General features: G+C 31.6%; 3 protein-coding genes across 4 annotated transcripts; all 3 read right to left on the bottom strand.

Moving 5' to 3' along the window:
* Window positions 1–100: 100 nt before the first annotated feature.
* Window positions 101–2,812, bottom strand: LOC128282517 (disease resistance-like protein DSC1). Of its 2 annotated transcripts, none has more exons than XM_053020690.1 (3): window positions 2,534–2,812; window positions 2,022–2,168; window positions 101–421 (listed from the first exon to the last, which is right to left on the bottom strand). In XM_053020690.1, the coding sequence occupies exons 1-3, from the start codon at window positions 2,810–2,812 to the stop codon at window positions 227–229; spliced, it is 621 nt and encodes a 206-aa protein (XP_052876650.1). In that variant the 3' UTR covers window positions 101–226. The 2 variants fall into 2 exon arrangements, with proteins under 2 accessions (XP_052876650.1, XP_052876651.1); XM_053020691.1 differs by having other exon boundaries at window positions 2,022–2,126.
* Window positions 2,610–5,058, bottom strand: LOC108471787 (disease resistance protein RUN1-like). The gene is made up of 3 exons (XM_053020683.1): window positions 4,468–5,058; window positions 3,233–4,374; window positions 2,610–2,845 (listed from the first exon to the last, which is right to left on the bottom strand). Exons 1-2 carry the CDS (start codon window positions 4,932–4,934, stop codon window positions 3,300–3,302), a joined length of 1,542 nt encoding a protein of 513 aa, XP_052876643.1. The 5' UTR covers window positions 4,935–5,058; the 3' UTR covers window positions 2,610–2,845; window positions 3,233–3,299.
* A 138-nt stretch (window positions 5,059–5,196) lies between these two features.
* Window positions 5,197–5,553, bottom strand: LOC128282218 (TMV resistance protein N-like). The gene has a single exon (XM_053020376.1). It carries the CDS (start codon window positions 5,551–5,553, stop codon window positions 5,197–5,199), a length of 357 nt encoding a protein of 118 aa, XP_052876336.1.
* Window positions 5,554–18,454: the final 12,901 nt, after the last annotated feature.

The following is an 18,454-nucleotide window of genomic DNA, read 5'->3' as shown; positions in this document are numbered from 1 at the left end:
TTACTTTTAAGCATCAACTATTTATGTTAGGCAGTAAAAAATGAAAAGAAAATAAATAATTATAATAAAATAAAAATAAAATTTATATTTGACGATCGGCCGTTAAAATTCATCCACAATTAATAAATCAAACCATGTCATTTATCTAAATAATATAAAATCTTTTATATTTATTTTTTAAAAACTTCAAATAAAATGTTATCATATAAATATTTGATACATCAAATTATAAATTATAAATCATTTTTTTAAAAATAAATATGAAAACACATACCATATGATCATCTTCATTCCAAAGTTCAACCAAACTTTCGCAGTCAGTGAAAACAAGGATTTCAAGGTTGATGGCTCTTGAAAGATTAGATATCTTCCTTAAATTCACGCACCCCCCAAAGTTAATTTTCCTTAAATTAACAAGGCCCTGTATAGAAAAAATAATTGTATTACTTTTAAGCATCAACTATTTATGTTAGGCAGTAAAAATGAAAAGAAAATAAATAATTACAATAGAATAAAAATAAAAATTATATTTGACGATCGGCGTTAAAATTCATCCACAATTAATAAATCAAACCATGTCATTTATCTAAATAAAATAAAATCTTTTATATTTATTTTTAAAAACTTCAAATACAATGTTATCATATAAATATTCGATACATCAAATTATAAATTATAAATCTTTTTTTAAATAAATATGAAAACACATACCATATGATCATCTTCATTCCAAAGTTCAACCAAACTTTCGCAGTCAGTGAAATCAAAGATTTCAAGGTTGATAACTCTTGAAAGATTAGATATCTTCCTTAAATTCATGCACCCCCCAAAGTTAATTTCCTTAAATTAACAAGGCTTTGTATAGAAAAATAATTGTATTACTTTTAAGCATCAACTATTTATATTAGGCAGTAAAAATGAAAAGAAAATAAATTATTATAATAGAATAAAAATAAAATTTATATTTGACGACATGCTAAAATTAATCCACAATTAATAAATCAAAAGATGTCATTTATCTAAATAAAATAAAATCTTTTATATTTATTTTTAAAACTTCAAATAAAATGTTATCGTATAAATATTTGATACATCAAATTATAAATCATTTTTTTCGAAATAAATATGAAAACACATTCCATATGATCATCTTCGTTCCAAAGTTCAACTAAACTTTTACAGTGAGAGCAATCAAGGATTTCAAGGTTGGTGGCTCTTGAAAAATTACGTATCTTTATTAAATTCAAGCACTTATCAAAGTAAATTGCGGTTAAATTAACAGGCCCTGTATAGAAAAAATAATTGTATTACTTTTAAGCATCAACTATTTATGTTAGGCAATAAAAATGAAAAGAAAATAAATAATTATAATATTATAAAAAATAAAATTTATATTTGACTATCGGGCGTGAAAATTCACCCACAATTAATAAATTAAACGATGTCATTTATCTAAATAAAATAAAATCTTTTATATTTTTTTTAAAACTTTAAATAAAATGTTATCATATGAATATTTAATACATCAAATTATAAAATCATTTTTTCAAAAAAATTTGAAAACATATACCATATGATCATCTTCATTTCAAAGTTCAATTAAACTTTTGCAGTTAGTGCAATCAAGGATTTCAAAGTTGATGGTTCTTGATAGATTATGAATTTTTTTTAAATTCACGCACCCATCAAGTTGAATTGTGGTTAAATTAACAAAGTCCTATATAGAAAAAATATTTGTATTACTTTTAATTATCAACTACTTACTTTAAATAGTAACAAATGAAAAGGAAATAAATAATTATAATACTAAGAAAATAAAATTCATATTTGATGTATTAGGTGTGAAAACTAACCCACAATTAATACATCAAACCATGCCACTAATTTATATATAATAAAATCTTTCATATTTATTTTTAAAAACTTTAAATAAGATGTCATCGTATGATTATTTGATACATTAAATTATAATTTTTTCCTTAAAGAATTCTTAAATGAAAAAAGTATGAAAGCACACATACTGTATGACCATCTTCATTCCAAAATTCAACCAAACTTTCACAGCCAACGCAACAAAGGAGTTCAAGGTTGATGGCTTCAGAAAGATTAGGAATCTTCCTTAAATTCTTGCAATATGAAACGTCAATTTCCCTTAAATTAGCAAGGTTCTTGCAAAAGAAAAATATATAAAATAATTTTATCACTTTTAAGTATCATCTACATACTTTAGGCAGTAAGAAATGAAAAGAAAATAAATAATTAACAAATCCTACACATGATGAGAACATAAAGTAGTTACATTACTTTAGAGCATCATTTACTTATAGTAAAACTATCAAAATAAAAATTTATATTTAATGTATTGGGTGTAATTAATAGATAAAATTGCTTCTTTTAACAAATAGAATAAAATTATTTATATATATATTTTAAATTTTTAATAAAAATATGTTATCATATAATTAAATGTTATATCAATTATAAATTCTTTTTTAAAAAATTATTACATGAAGAAAGTATAAAATATATATACCTGATGACTTTCGCTCCAAAGTTGTTCCATGTTTCCATGTGGTAATTCCAACAGAGTAAGGTTTTTTAGATTAGAATTTGATGATAAAGATTTGAAGGGGTAATTTTCCCATCGAAGATACCTTAACTCATCAGGAAGAAATACATTATCAACTTGGTATGTAAATAGCTTCTTCATTTGCAAAGATCTCCAAAACGAATCATAGGAGAAGATATATCTAAGATTAATCATATTTTCAAAAACAGAAGGTTGGAACAGTAGAATATCCATGTGTGACATGTCTACCTTTATTCCTTGAATTCGATCAGTTCCCTAATAACAAAAACCAATTTATCAAATATTAGAATGGAGAAATTTATGGGCATTCCATTAAATAACTCATAAAAGAAGTCATTATATTAGTATATATAGGTGTAGACTAATTAAACATTTTAGATACAAAAGTGTTTATTTTTTTCAAGTCAATGGATAAGGTATTTAATTAAGCCATTAACATTGACCAGATTCTACATTATACTTAAGACAAAGGTCATTACGTGTGCAGTAGGACAATAAATATTTTATTTTTTAAAATGCTAATTAAAAGGGATACTACTTTATACGATATAAAATGTTTATATAGTACTGTTGTACCACTTGGCAGTTTCTCAATGAAGCATATTAAAAAAATAAAAGAATATAAATGCAATTAGTACTTACTTTATTATATTTGAGTATTTGTTCCACATCTTTGTGACACCATAGCCTGCTGCGCTCTTCAGGGCTTTTAGCTAACAATGTCCTTTCCCATCTCTTCAAGCATATCATGACACCATAGCCTACTATGCTCTCCAAGGCTTTTAGATTCTTGGCTAATAATGTCAATTCTCATCTCTTCGACCATACCATGAATAGATGAGACACTAATGAGGCACTTGTCGACCAATTTGATTATTCCACACTCTACACCCTTATAAGAATTACTCAGAATAAATTTTGTTTTTCCTATGGTTTCCCCTTTAAATAAGCATACAATGTCAAGAAATATATTCTTCTCTAGCTCACTCAACCCATTATAACTACTTTTCAAAACCTCTAAAATTTGTTCGTCTGGGGGACCATCCTTTAGCATCTCTACCTTACCATTCCAGTAATCTATATTCCTTTCATATAAATCAGAACCCAAAACTCTAAGAGCAAGTGGATTGCCTTGGGTGTACTTTACAAACCTACGGGATAGATTTTGAAAATGAATCGGGGGTTTCAACTGCTTAAACGCAAAGGTAGAAAAAAGTTGAAGAGAATTGTTCTTATTTAACCCTTTCACCTCAAGTATTGTGTCAGCTCCTCCACTCTTAAGCACTTGTCTATCTCTAGATGTTATAATGATTTTACTTCCATAACCAAAATCCCCAATACCCATACAATCTATTTGATCTGACTTATCAACATCATCAAGGACAACAAGTACTTTCTTTTTCTTGAGCCTGTCTTGTGTTAAAGTGGATCCTACGGAGGGGGTGCCAATATCAACATCTGAGTTCAATAATTTCGAAAAAAGTTCGTTTCGTAAAGATTCCTTCCCTTGTTTTTCTATTTTCTCTCTAACATTTTGAAGAAACCAACGACTTTCAAACTCTGAAGAGATTTCATTAAAAACAGCCTCAGCAAGTGTTGTTTTATCTTGACCACCCATTCCGTGAAGTCCTAATACACGACGGTCTTTTTGCTTAATCAGCTTCAAAATCGTCTCTTTCTGATAATCTATTCCAACCAATTCTTCAGAAGCACTTCTAGACTTAATATTATCCAACTTTTCTATAACATATTCAATAACATCTTTAATGTACTCGGTTTCAGATCTAGAAAACAATAAAAAATATAAAAAAGTAAATTAATTTGAAATCTAAAACAAAGATAAGTCGAATATGACAAGATGAGAAAAATATAGTTACCTATCACGTTTGCCTCCTTCTATATGCCACCCTTTTAATTTACCGACCTCTGCAAAAGCAGATTTCCATCGTTGTAGTATATCAGCTGGTTCCTTTGATTCATGCTCTTCGAAGGATGTCTTAAAACTCTCACTAATATTTCGCACATTGGAAGGATCAACATGGTAAAAGACGGGTAAAACAATATGTTTGTCAGTGGGCTCGCGCTTGCGATCCATGATGTCAGAAAGATCACGTAAGCATGATTTTGAAGAAGCATAGTATTTAGATAAAACGAGGATTGAGAGATTTGAAGCCGAAATTGCTCGAACATTTGTTGGTAGAAGTTTCTCTCCTTTTCCCAGTGTTTCGTTATCGGGGAAGACATTAATCCCTACTTTTTCCAAACCTTTGACTAAGTGATTGGAGAAGTTGAGGCGTGTGTCTTCACCTAAGCTTAAGAAAACTCGATGCTTCAACTTTTGCATAACATACACAACAATGTCCTCGATGTACTGGGTTTCAGTTCTAGCAAATAATAGAAGAAGTATATATATGAAATCCAAAACAAAAATAAGTCAAATATAAGGAGATGAGACAAATATAGTTACCTATCCGAGATGCTTCCATCTATATGCCTCCCTTCTAATTTACCAACTTCAGCAAAAGCAAGTTTCCATCGTTCACTTCATCAACTGACCTCGTTGTTTCATGCTCATCAAAGGATTTCTTAAAACTCCCACCAATATTTCACAGATCGGAAGGATCAACATGGTAAAAGATGGGAAGAACAATATGTCCTTGTGCGTGCTTGCGGTCCATGATGTCAGAGAGTTCAGCCAAGCATGATTTCGAAGAGGCATAGTCTTCAGACAAAACGATGATTGAGATATTTGAGACTGCAATTGCTCGAGAAAGTGCTTGTGAAAGCTGCTCCCCCCTTTCCAGTTTTTCTTCATCGAAGAAAACATCAAGTCCCTCGTCTTTCAAAGCTTGAAGTAAGTGAGTGGTGAAATTAAGGCGCGTGTCTTCACCTCTGAAGCTCAAGAAAATATGATACTTCATTAGAGTAGAAGATGAAGAAGAAGAAGAAGAAGAAGAAGCCATGGAAGAGTATTGAAGCAAAAGAGAGAAAAATATAGCTAGTGAGTTTTGCTTGGGTTGTGGTATTATTGTAAGAAGAAAAAGTTGAACGCGTTTTCCTTAGACTTGAGCTTAGCCAATTATCTTAGTCAACACCACCAAAGATAATCAATTTTCCTTCTTATCTTTCACCGACAAAAGTGGCAGTGTTTTGATGGTGGGTCCATTAAACCCTGATTCGAAATGAGTTATTTGAACGATTAATAAAATATAAGTTTAAAAATCACGATTAATTGAGCTTAAATGAGAGGATTAAGTTTATAGTTTTATAATAAATTCCCTCGTGATGTTTTAAATATTCTAAATCAAGATAAAATTAAGGGTGCTTTTTATCAATTTAATTTGATGTAATTTTTATTTATTTGTTTGTTTTTTCACTAAAAAATCTGTTATTATCTGAAATTGAATTGAATCGAATCAATTAAATTTTATTTTTATTTAATATATAATTAATTTTAATTTTTATGATATAAAAATACATATTTTATATTTAAAATAATGACAGTAATTTAAAAGTTTTTAAAAATTATTGTATTTTAGAAATATTTATGAAACTTGAGTTTAAAATTTATCAAACAATATTTAAAAGTTATAAAACAAATTTTATTTTATCAAAATAAACTTCAAAAATCAAAACAAAAATTAATATAAAAACCAAACCTAGCCGAATTGAACTATAATGGACAATTCAAAAATATAAATAACCCTACCCTGTAAACCTCTTAGAAACTTCACAATATCCATGAAATTAGCCAATTTGGAAAAGGGTCAAATTTTGATTTTGAGTCCGTCTACTATTCTCAAATTCAAGATTTAGTCCTTTAACTTAAAATAATATCTTTACTTTTGTGTTGTCATTAGTTAATTCAAACAAAAAGTTAACTATTTTAATTAAAATTAAAATTTTAGTACGTACTATAATCAAAGTGATATAATATATTGTAAAAGGTAACTAAAATAAACAAAAAAATTGAGAGAGAAGTGAAGATAAGGGCATAGTTAAATTTTTCTATGTTTATTAAGATAAATAATCTTATGAAGCAAATCCAAAAATTTATTTTGGACCCAATTCTAAAGTTTGGCTGAAGCATAGGTGAAGACTTGAATAACCCACCGCCATAAAAAATTTTACTCGCCGAAAACAGTTAAATTTTAATTTTGATCTCTATATTATTTTCAAATTTAAGATCTAGTTTCTAAACATTAAAATAACACAATTTAATCTCTTTATATTATCATTAATTAGTTCGATATAACATTAGTAAGTATTCCTATTAAAATATCACGTCAGTATTTTTAAACAAAATAATTAATCACATTATCGATTTAAAGTATTCTCAAAATTAAAATTTAATCCCTATATTTCAAAATCACTTAATTTAATATGTTTGTAGTGAAGCATAGGCGAGGATTTGAGCTTAGCCAATTATCTTTGAGGGTAATAAAAAATACATGTGCTTGTGGAGCTTTGATAAATTGCATAGTGAATCTTGTTTTTTCTTGTCTAGTATGTTAAATAACTGTTTGAATATTCATTAACTGAACTATCTAACCCACACATCTCAATGTTAAGTTCACATTATATTGTCTTTTTACCTTATCTTCATTCATTGATTTAAAAAAAAAATCAATACTAAGCCACCAAGCTGTCAAGAGTCATCTTTATTTTTTCCACGAAGCTACATAATTAGAAATTTTGCTGAATTTTCAAGAAAAATCTACTATTGTTAATATAAATTTTGAATGAAAAAAATCTCCAACACACAAATAAAATCAGAGCAGAAAATAAAAATAGAACTCGTTGGTCCCCTTTTATTAAATGGTGATGAGATTTAACGCACAAACATAGGCCATGACAAGGGGAAACAATACATGTGCGTGTGGACCTTAAATACCCCACCATCCACCAATTTGTTTTTATCCCTAATTTCTTATGTCATGTGATGCATGAATTTGTTTTTAAGAATGACAAAACTTGAACTACTCGTTAGATTTTGAATCGATTCGTTTCGAATGAAATTTTTTTGAAAAATGTACAAGACAGGATGGAGCGAATTTATTTTTAAATAATAAATATGGAGTAATTATGATAATTGCTTGTCTCATCTCATTTCACGTTACAATATGAAATTACCAATTTATTATTTTTATATATAAATATTAAAATGTAAAATATAATAATATATTATAGAAAAATCTATATATTTTATATTTTCTAATTGTACATGTGATTTTAAAAGAAAAATGGGTTATCGTGAGAAGAATTCAGAACACTTTTATCTTCAACTCAATTAATCTAGTGGGCTCCAAATTGGCTTTTTTTTGCTTTTTTTCTCCATTGTATTTTACATTGGATTCTATTTGATAAAACTAAAAATAAGTTCATTTCTTCATAAGCATTGTTTTTCAAAGTTGAAACACCACCACCCATTAAATCCTATCCATTACTTGATAAAAGCTGAAGCATAGGCCACGAATTTAGCTTACCCAATTTTCTTTTACGGACAGAATTGAGTAAGGAGATTTACTCTTTCAAGAGAAGTTTTTAAAACGTCACTCATTAGACAATTGAGCGTGACAGCCCTAATTTGACCCTAGTTGAAAAGTGGTTTTGGGACGACAAAACCGAATCATAAAAATAATTAACTGTTAAATTCTATGTTTATTATATGTGTAAATGCATGTGTGAAAGTTTCATGCTTTGATTTTGTCATTTGTATGTGAAATTTATAAGATAGGACTCATGTGATAAAACTTGAAAGTGTGATAGGTAAATTTTAAAGTGCCAAATAATGCATGAAATGTTGACATAAGGATTTGCATGTCAAATGGACCAATTTTGTTAGTGGCGGCCATAAATGATGGTTGATGTATAATATATGTTTTATTTAAGTATTATAATAAGTAATGGCTTTATTTTTGAAATAAATTAATTAGTAAAACAATAAAAGATGATAAAAAATAGATGTTCATCTTTCTTTCTTGATTGCGAATTTGGGAAAGAAAAATAGTGAAGAAGAAGCCAAGGCATTCGGCCATGGTTATCTCCATTTAAAGGTATGTAATGCAATTTTTATTTGTAATTGATTATGAAATTAAATGGATAAATACATAGCATAGTTAACCCATGGTTTAAATTCATGAATTAATGAACAAGTGTCCTTTCGGCAAGTGCTAAATTGGTATTATTTTGATAAGTTTTTGGGAAGATGTTAGTTATATGTTAAGTAGCTTAAATGATGGTTGAATAAGTAGAATTCATGGTTGAAAAGTATGAATTGAAATTGCCGTATGTGTGTATATGCATTTTGGAAAGAAAAATGTTGTTGTTTAGTTGAGTTTTCATTTGATATGTACATTCGGTCAAAAGGGGGGAGGGGAGGAATAAGATGAATTTAAAATGTTGTGGTTTGTTTTTAAAGTTGGTTAAATAGTTGTGGTCATTGTCGAATACATTTGTGTTAGGGGAAAATATGATTAAGTATCGGTTTGATGAGCTAAATATATATGTATATTCGGCTATATAAATTTGATGTGTACTTGAAAATATAATAAGCCTTAAGAGATTATGTTTGTGTCTGTGAACTAGATGTTTTATGGATATTCGGCTAAAAGGGTAAATGGCTAAGTCATAGGAATTGGGGTGATATACATTAGGTCATTAGGGTTATATGTACTTGGTAATGTGAGTTATGTATTAAGTAAGTTATTTCTTTGAAATGTATATTCAGTCATTGTTTAGCATAGGTGAAACCTATGTACAATTTGCTATATTTGATCATGAAATGGAATTTGTATATGAAAGCTAAGTTTGAGTGGTTAGGGCCGAATGTGGTATATGAGATATTAAGGCATGTTATGATTATATATATATATATATATATATGTGTGTGTATACGTGGTTGTGCATAAAATGAGTAATTGATTAAATTGTGTTAGTCACACATAGGTATATAAAAATATATGCCTTAGGTAAGTACCTTGTGACATAGAGACATTCGGTTATATATATATATATATATATATTATATAGATAAATTCGTGTAAATAATAAGCATGATATCGAGTCATGGTACATTTTATAAAACTTAACATGTATGGAAGTTATATGATTATCAAATGTGATTATTAAAGAATTAAAGTTGAGTAGGTAATTAAACAAATTCAATTGTTTAATTTTAAAGCTCAAGAGCAAAGAGGAACTAAATCAGATAAGGGGAAGGAGAAAGCAATCGAGTAGCCTATCCGTAACTGTTCAATTATACCCGAGGTAAGTTTTGAGTAGTTTCTTTTAGTATGAAATTGGTGACGCTTTTATAAGAGTATATTAAGTGAATTGCAATCTTTGGTTTGTTCTTGATTATAGTTGTATAATAAATAGTGTATGTATACCATTATAGTATAATGGTCACTTTGGGATTAAGCTTGAATGGTGAAATGAATGTGTGGTATTAAGTATAACTCTTGAGCCGAAATGTGAATGATGATGTGCATATTGAGCTTATATCCGAATGTAGTAAATGACTACTAAAGTGATAGGTTGAATGAGACATGTTAAAATATGACTAAGTATGCATGGTATTTGAAATATATCCGGACATGAGGTCCGCAGGCTATATGCTGGGAATATATCCGGACATGAGGTCCGCAGGCTATATGCTGGGAATATATCTGGACATGAGGTCCGCAGGCTATGTGCCAGAAATATATCCGGACTTGAAGTCCGTAGTCTATGTGCCGGAAATATATCCGGACTTGAAGTCCGCAGGCTACGTGCTGAATGGTACCCTGGTTAAAAACCAGTGGACTAGTGTTATAAATGTGTTTCGAGTTCTAAGACTTGACAGGACCGAGGCCAGTAAGTTAAGTAAGACTACAATATTGAATATCCGTGGTAACCATCGTCGAGTAAGTAATATATATACTTTACATGTTAACGTAAGTATTATGTGCTCATATGTGAATTGATTTCAAAATGATTTATTAGTATCAAAGAACCATGTATATATATATATATAGAGAGAGAGAGAGAGAGATGTGTGGATGAATTCGGTATTTGAGGATAAGACAATGACATATTCGGTCACTGTAAGTCATTATAGGAAAATATGTGACTAAACGTAATTGTATAAACCATGTAGATAATGAAACATGTGCTGGAAATTTTCTTGTGTATATATAAATACATATTCGGCCAATAGGAATTATAACTAGTGTACTTGTGTATATTCGGCCAAGTGAATTACAATTAGAATACGAGTTTTGTGATATTTAATGTTCATTTTATATGATACGTTTTGATTGTTTGAAATGCTTAAAACTTACTAAGCATAGTAATGCTTACTTTGTTGCCTTAATTCTCTGTTTTATAGATCTTGTTCGTCAGCTACGGTCTCGGGGATCTCAAAGTCGAAGTCGTCCACACTATCTAAGCCTGTTGGTACTCTAGTAGTTAAATTTCGATAATGGCATGTATAGGCTTGACTTTTGGTTGTTAAATAATTATCTTTTTGATGATGTATATATGTATAGCCATGCGAAAATGGCTTGATAAGTTACTATATGTGTTCCAAATGGTTAATGTGAATGTGTGGTTGAGATTTGATTAATGTTTTCAATATTTGATGTGAATTGAACTTAAAAATGAATCACTATACCTAATTATCTTGATATGACTCTTTTGTATATGGTAATACTCTTTAACCCTCCGGCGACGGGTACGGGTTAGGGGTGTTACAATGCTACCCTCAATAATTGTTCTTTATCGGGACTTTGTTCCTAACCTCCACAAAGAGCCATTGTATGGTTCACCGGACGGGGAGCCTCGATTGGTGGAGAAGATACGTACTTGTAGGAGAGGTAGAATATATATTATATATATATCATAGAGAAAATGTGTGTAGGGATTAGAACCACTATGCTCCTAAGGAAAATGTTACTTATGCCTTGATTTGTGGTTTGAATCCCCATGTGCATATTTTCAATTGATTAATATTTTGCATAATGCTTACGCTTATCTCCTGAGCTCCTAAAAGTACATACCTCTTCCACTAATTTAGGTACTCTACTCCCTAAATCCACAAGGCTTTCCACATAGTTGAGAGGCAAAAACTCCAACACCGGGGCAATACCTCTAATAGTTGAGTGGAGTATTGACTGTCCGACAAACAACACCTAAAAAATTTCTCCCAAAAGAGTCGAACCCCCTCAACAAATTTAAACCCAAATTTTTCTTTTCATGAAAACCTAAAACAATTAAAGTCGACAAAGTAAAGATTTAGATTACAAACTGTAAATAGTTTAAGAAAAAACATTTAAAATGATGTTTTATAATGAAAACTTATTTTAATTATGAAATTTGATCCATAATCAAATAACACAGCTTGCGTGTATATGTCATGCTACGTACCTTAGCTGTAAAGGGTATCAAGTAACTAATCAACAATCCAAAATTTTACCTTATTTCAAATATGACATGTCTACCATTTTCGGTATCCAAGATATCCAAAATCTTTCGGGGATTGAGTTTTAGCATAGATATTGATAATGCTCTAGAATAACATATTTTTATGTATTAATCATGTGTTTATTCTGAGCTTGATCTTACTAATTTGAGCTATTTATGTCTTTTTATCTTTTGGGGACTGATTTGGAGGAAAAAGCAAAATTAAGGGACAAAAGTGCGAATTTGGAGACAAAAATGGGCTGATATGCGACACAGGAAAAAGATTGTGCCAAAAGTGCGAGCATGGAAGACACAAGGACTAAAAACGCAAAAAGAAGAGATTTTATTTTATAAGACTCCATTTTATTTATATTAGGATAATTAATATTAAGATAGTTATTAGGATTATTTAATTTTAGGATTTTATTTTAATTATCTTTATTTATCTTTAATTAAATGTATTTATCTTTTTAGAATTTAAGTTAAATTAGACTATCTCCCTAGCACTATAAATAGGGGGTGAAGTGACTCTATTTAGGGTGTTCATTTTTTTCTGTAAACACTCTCCCCCTAAAAGTCTAGGCTTTTGTTTCTTCATATTTTCTTTCAATAAAATCCCCTTTTCTATTTTTATATTTATTTTCTTTTCCACCATTATCATGAACCACTAAAACCTATCTAGCCGGAAGTTGTCAATATTCCCCAAAAAAGGTTCTTGAGGCCTATAATCCGTACTTAGCCTTCTCGCCAAGTATTAATTGTTTCCCCGCACTACGAGCTGACGCTTCATCCATGACCCTTAAGAAGTAAGCTTTTCAGCATATGCAAAGGCGGCCGCTTTGTATGTTTTGGAAGGATTGCACAGTCGGTTCGTTAACTTACTGCGTTAGAGGTTGGCGAGCCAAAGAGACAAAATGGCGTGGGATTCGCCATTGAGAAGCATTGATCTAGCATAGATTACTAGCTAGAGTCAGGTTCCCTAAAAATCGTAAGTCTAATATTTGGAGCTGGTGGTCATAGGCGTCCTCTTCCACTATAACTGTCTTACTTGAGTTGAGAAGGGTTACTTAAAAGCCAAGGATTGAACCCAAGGCGGAACGAGACAATCGGAGGCTGGAATCTTGCCACATAAGAAACTTTCTTTTTTCCCAACTCTATCTATTTTTATATTCCTCATTTTAATTTATGTAATTTATTTAATTTCACAATTTTAATTCACTTTAACTTCTATTTTTATTTTTCCAGATTCTTAATTCTATTTTTTTATTTTTCAGGAACGCAGGTTTTCTTGGCCAAGAAATTGTCCAGGATTTCAAGAAACGAGCATTCGTACAATCCGGTCCCTGAGGATTCAACCCTACTTTCCCTTTACTGTTATTTTTACTATTTTACAAGGAATAGGATATTTTTGGTGCTCTCAACAACGCATCAAATTTTGGCGCTGTTGCCGGGGATCAATAACGTACTAATCTTGTTTTTTGTTTTTTGTTTCTTATTACTAGATCTGCTCCAGGAACTCTTGCGCTTGATTCAGAGATTGAAAAGACTGCGAGAGCTAATCGCAAAGAAACAAAGCTAAAGAAAAAGTAGTCAGCGGTGGTTGGGACTCAAAGTAATCCACCGCCAAGAATCAGAATCGACGATGAAGCAGGGTTTAGGGTTAACGACTCAAACTTTTGAAGGCGAAAAATTAGAAGTCGATTCCCCAGAAGAAGTGCTTAACGCTGGGGTTGGCGTAAACCCTAATTTAGCACCTCAACCTGTGGCTTAAACAATTAGGCAACTGGCTGAAGCATCGACAAAACAACCGCCACTATGCATTACGTATCCTACTATGGATACTGATTTTGAATTAAAGTCAGGCTTGATCCAGCTACTGCCAACTTTTCGGGGGTTACAGAACGAAAATCCTCATAAACATTTGAAAGAATTCCATATGGTTTGCTTTAGTATGAAACCTCAAGGGGTAACTGAAGATCAAATTAAACTGCGTGTTTTCCCTTTTTCCTTAGCAAATTCTGCTAGGGAAAGGTTATTTTATTTACCTCCTGGATCTGTAGCGACTTGGGCTGATCTATCTCATTTATTTCTCAATAGGTTTTTTCTAGTGTCGCGTACAGTTGAGTTAAGAAGAGAAATCGTGGGAATAAGGCAAAAAGACGCAGAGTCTCTATACGACTACTCGGAGTGATTTAAGAAGTTGTGTGCAAGTTGCCCACAATACGGTATAACGGAACAGTCTTTGCTCTAGTACATTTATGAAGGCCTAAAACCCATGGAGATGAATATGGTAGACGCCGCGAGTGGAGGAGCATTGGTCAATATGACTCCACAACAAGCAAGAGACTTAATCTCCACGATGGCTGCAAATTCTCAGCAATTCCGAGCCAACCTAAACCCCCTAGAAGAGTTCACCAGCTAAGTAATTCGACCTTAGAAGATAAGGTTGATAGAATTGCTAATATTCTAAATTCTCTTATTGCTGAAAAAGCAAAGACAGCCCAAGTATGTGGAATATGTGCTACCTCTGAACATACAACTGATGCATGTCCTAGTTTGTATGATGATACGGTGGCTCATTTAGATACTACAGGAAATTTTCCTGGGCCACCACAAAGGTAATACGACCCTTACGCTAATACCTACAACCCAGGATGGATGGATCACCCTAACTTAAGTTATGGGCCAACCCACGACTTAACCAGTTAAACCAAAATCGGTTTCCACAACAGCCTTGAGATTCAGGTAATTCTCTAGAAACCATGGTCAATAAATTAGCAGCTAATGTCCTTGATTTTCAATAGCAAACCCTTAATTTTGAAAGAGAGACGAAGGATTTCTAACAGAAAACTGATGCATCTATAAGGGAGTTGACCATATCAATCGAGAGATTAAACTCGCAAGGGAAGCTACCGTCACAAACAGAACCTAATCCAAGACAACACGTAAATGCAGTGACGTTGCAAAGTAGAAAGGTACTGGAACCAATTCCTGGCAGAAATCTTGGCCAAGAAATCGCCCAGGAAAAACCCGAAAACGATGAACAAGTCCGAGCGAAACCTCCACTGCCAAAAATCCAACCTCCATTCCCAGGATGATTAAACTAGTGTCGAAAAAGTAAGGAAGACAAAGAGATCTCGAAACATTCAGAAATATCAAGATCAATCTACCATTGTTGGATGCCATCAGACAAATTCTGCAGTACGCCAAGTTCCTCAAAGTGCTTTGCACCAACAAACGAAAACTAACAGGTAATGAAAAGGTAAATGCTGATGAGAATGTATCCGCAGTGCTACAGCAGAAAATGCTGGCAAAATGCAATGATAGGGGTATGTTCCCTATACCATGCAAAATAGGCCATTTGGGGATCAAAAAGGCCATGTGTGATTTAAGGGCCTCCATAAATGTTATGCCTTATTCTATTTATGAATCACTTAACGCGAGTTTTTTGACAAAGACAGGTGTTATCATTCAGTTGGCAGACAGGTCCATTGTGCATCCCGAAGGAGTCCTCGAGGACGTATTAGTCAAAGTTAATGGGCTTATCTTCCCTGTAGATTTCTATGTGATAAAAATAGAGGAGGATAACGCTCCTGGGTCTTCAGACATCTTGTTGGGGTGATCTTTCCTTAGTACTATGAATACTAAGATTGACGTACGAAGCGAAATCCTCACAATGGAGTCTGACGGAGATATCGTAAAGTTTAATGTTTATGGCATTATTAGTCACCCAAGTGAAGTCTTGGACGTAAACCGTGTCGACATAATTGATTTATCAGTAGAAAAAACTTTTGAGTCATCTTATGAAGATAAATCTAAAATGATGTTTGATGATTTTGAATCTATTAATAAATTATTGGCTCCTATGAATACAAAACTTCTACCTTCTGTTGTGCAGGCACCAGATCTGAAATTAAAACCACTTCCCAAACATCTCAAATGCATATTTTTGGAGAATGATGAGACCATTGCCGACTTAAAAGGGATCAACCCCTTGGGGGAAAATACAAAACCAAAAAAAGAGGCGTAAAGACGATTAAACCCAAATATGGTGGACGTGATAAAAAATAAGAATTTCCAAGCCAATACGAATGAAAGAATTCAGCTGGAATAGCCCCAATACTAGTTGAGGTGTCAAGCTAGCGACGTTAAATAAGCACTTGTTAGGAGGCAACCCAATTTTTATTTTTATTTTATTTTATTTTTATTTTTATTTATTTTATCTTATTATTTTATTATTTATTATTTTCAGATATTAATAAAATTCTCTTCTTCTAGGTAAACAAAAATGAAGATAGGAAGAAAGGAGAAACGACAAATCTGCAGCCAAACAGCCCTTACTCGACACTTTTGGCCAGCAACTAGTGGATCTCATTGCCATCATACATGAACGACAGTAATTACACAGGGAGTTCCTCTACACCTTTTTCTCATATTTTATTTATTCCACATCGAGGACTATGTGTTTTAAGCAGGGGGAGACATTCTTTATTATTTCTGCCATTTTAGCTACTGATTTGGTTGTTACTGCCCATATAATTTTTTTAAAGCATATTTTACCTCTTTTCTTGACCAAGAATTTGACCACGACATGCCCACTGTTTGACCCACATGCATGAGTCTTATCTACTGAGTTAATTATGATTTTGCTTGAGAGATTTCATCTCCACTGTTTTATTTTTTTTAGTTTAAATAATTATGATTAATGAAGTTAACCTTATCTTGATTTTTGTAAATTTGATTAAGTCTAAATACAAGAGGACACTTAATATAATTGCATGCTTAAAATGTTTTCATGGCTATTAAGGTGGTTACTAAAACTTATTTTTGACACTTGATTGTTTTTCCTAAGTCCTCTAAAATTAAAATTTCGTTTAATAAGAATAATGTTTCTGTGGTTATGAGTGCAGCTTAAGACGTGACTAGCTGAGTAACCGGGGTAGGATGCTTGGGTTGTCATCCTATTTCGCATCAAAAGGTTATGTGACGTGTTAGGTAAAACTCCGCTAAACGGAATTAATTTCTAAGAATGTATTGGGCTAAGTAACCGGGGTGAGGTGCTTGGCTGTCATCTCTCTTCTCGTCAAAAGGTTTAATATATTCCTAAGTAAAAATAAATAAATTAAATTAAAATTCTATAAAAAAGAAGAAAAAAAAAGAAAAAAAAGAAAAAAAGTCATATTAATAAAATGTGAGGACTAAAGGTAAAAACGAATAGGGTGTCTTGATAGGTTTGGTAAATTACCTAATTTTCATGAAATAATCCAAGTCGATCTTAATTTTTTTTGTGTTAATTGGAACACTTTTTCAATTTTACTTAAATCAAGCTAAAGGTTCTCTTTATTTTTCGTATGCATTTTGACTAATTTTTATAAAACTTTGGAGTAGAATTTTTTTCATGGCAGGATTTAATTTTCACGGTGGGATGTGAACCATACTTGAGGGCAAGCATGGGCTAAGTAGGGGAATTTGATAATGCTCTAGAATAACGTATTTTTATGTATTAATCATGTGTTTATTCTGAGTTTGATCCTACTAATTTGAGCTATTTATGTCTTTTTATCTTTTAGGGACTGATTTGGAGGCAAAAGCAAAATTAAGGGACAAAAGTGCGAATTTGGAGACAAAATGGGCTGATATGCGACACAGGAAAAAATTGTGCCAAAAGTGCGAGCATGGAAGACACAAGGACTAAAAACGCAAAAAGAAGATATTTTATTTTATAAGACTCCATTTTATTTATATTAGGATAATTAATATTAAGATAATTATTAGAATTATTTAATTTTAGGATTTTATTTTAATTATCTTTATTTATCTTTAATTAAATGTATTTTTCTTTTTAGAATTTAAGTTAAATTAGACTATCTCCTTAGCACTATAAATAGGGGTGAAGTGACTCTATATGGGGTGTTCATCTTTTTCTGTAAACACTCTCCCTTTGAAAGTCTAGGTTTTTGTTTTTTCATATTTTCTTTCAATAAAATTCCCTTTTTCATTTTTATATTTATTTTCTTTTCCACCATTATCATGAGCCACTAAAACCTATCTAGCCGAAAGTGTCAATATTCCCCAAAAAGGGTTCTTGAGACCTAGAATCCGTACTTAGCATTCTCGTCAAGTATTAATCGTTTCTCCGCACTACGGGCTGACGCTTCCGTCCATGACCTTTAAGAAGTAAGCTTTTTAGCATATGCAAAGGCGGTCGCTTTGTATGTTTTGGAAGGATTGCACAGTCGGTTCGTTAACTTACTACGTCAGAAGTTGGCGAGCCAAAGAGACAAAATGGTGTGGGATTCACCATTGAGAAACGTTGATCTAGCATAGATTACTAGCTAGAGTCAGGTTCCCTAAAAATCGTAAGTCTAATCTTTGGAGTTGGTGGTTGTAGGTGTCCTCTTCCACTATAACTGGCTTACT

The sequence above is a fragment of the Gossypium arboreum genome, chromosome 10 (genome assembly GCF_025698485.1).
Source record: "Gossypium arboreum isolate Shixiya-1 chromosome 10, ASM2569848v2, whole genome shotgun sequence".
Lineage (NCBI taxonomy): Eukaryota > Viridiplantae > Streptophyta > Magnoliopsida > Malvales > Malvaceae > Gossypium > Gossypium arboreum.
The sequence above is the reverse complement of the archived record's forward strand: the minus strand, read 5'-3'. Positions and strand labels throughout refer to the sequence as shown.

Excerpts from the sequence above, each read along its gene's own strand:
- LOC128282218 (XM_053020376.1), bottom strand. The coding sequence starts at position 5,553 with ATGGCTTCTTCTTCTTCTTCTTCTTCTTCATCTTCTACTCTAATGAAG.
- LOC108471787 (XM_053020683.1), bottom strand. The coding sequence starts at position 4,934 with ATGCAAAAGTTGAAGCATCGAGTTTTCTTAAGCTTAGGTGAAGACACA. Across the intron at positions 4,375-4,467 it reads GAAGGAGGCAAACGTGATAG|ATCTGAAACCGAGTACATTA; the intron begins GTAACTATATTT and ends ATTGTTTTCTAG.
- LOC128282517 (XM_053020690.1), bottom strand. The coding sequence starts at position 2,812 with ATGTCACACATGGATATTCTACTGTTCCAACCTTCTGTTTTTGAAAAT. Across the intron at positions 2,169-2,533 it reads TTTGGAGCGAAAGTCATCAG|AACCTTGCTAATTTAAGGGA; the intron begins GTATATATATTT and ends TTCTTTTGCAAG. Across the intron at positions 422-2,021 it reads GGAATGAAGATGGTCATACA|GGCCTTGTTAATTTAAGGAA; the intron begins GTATGTGTGCTT and ends TTTTCTATACAG.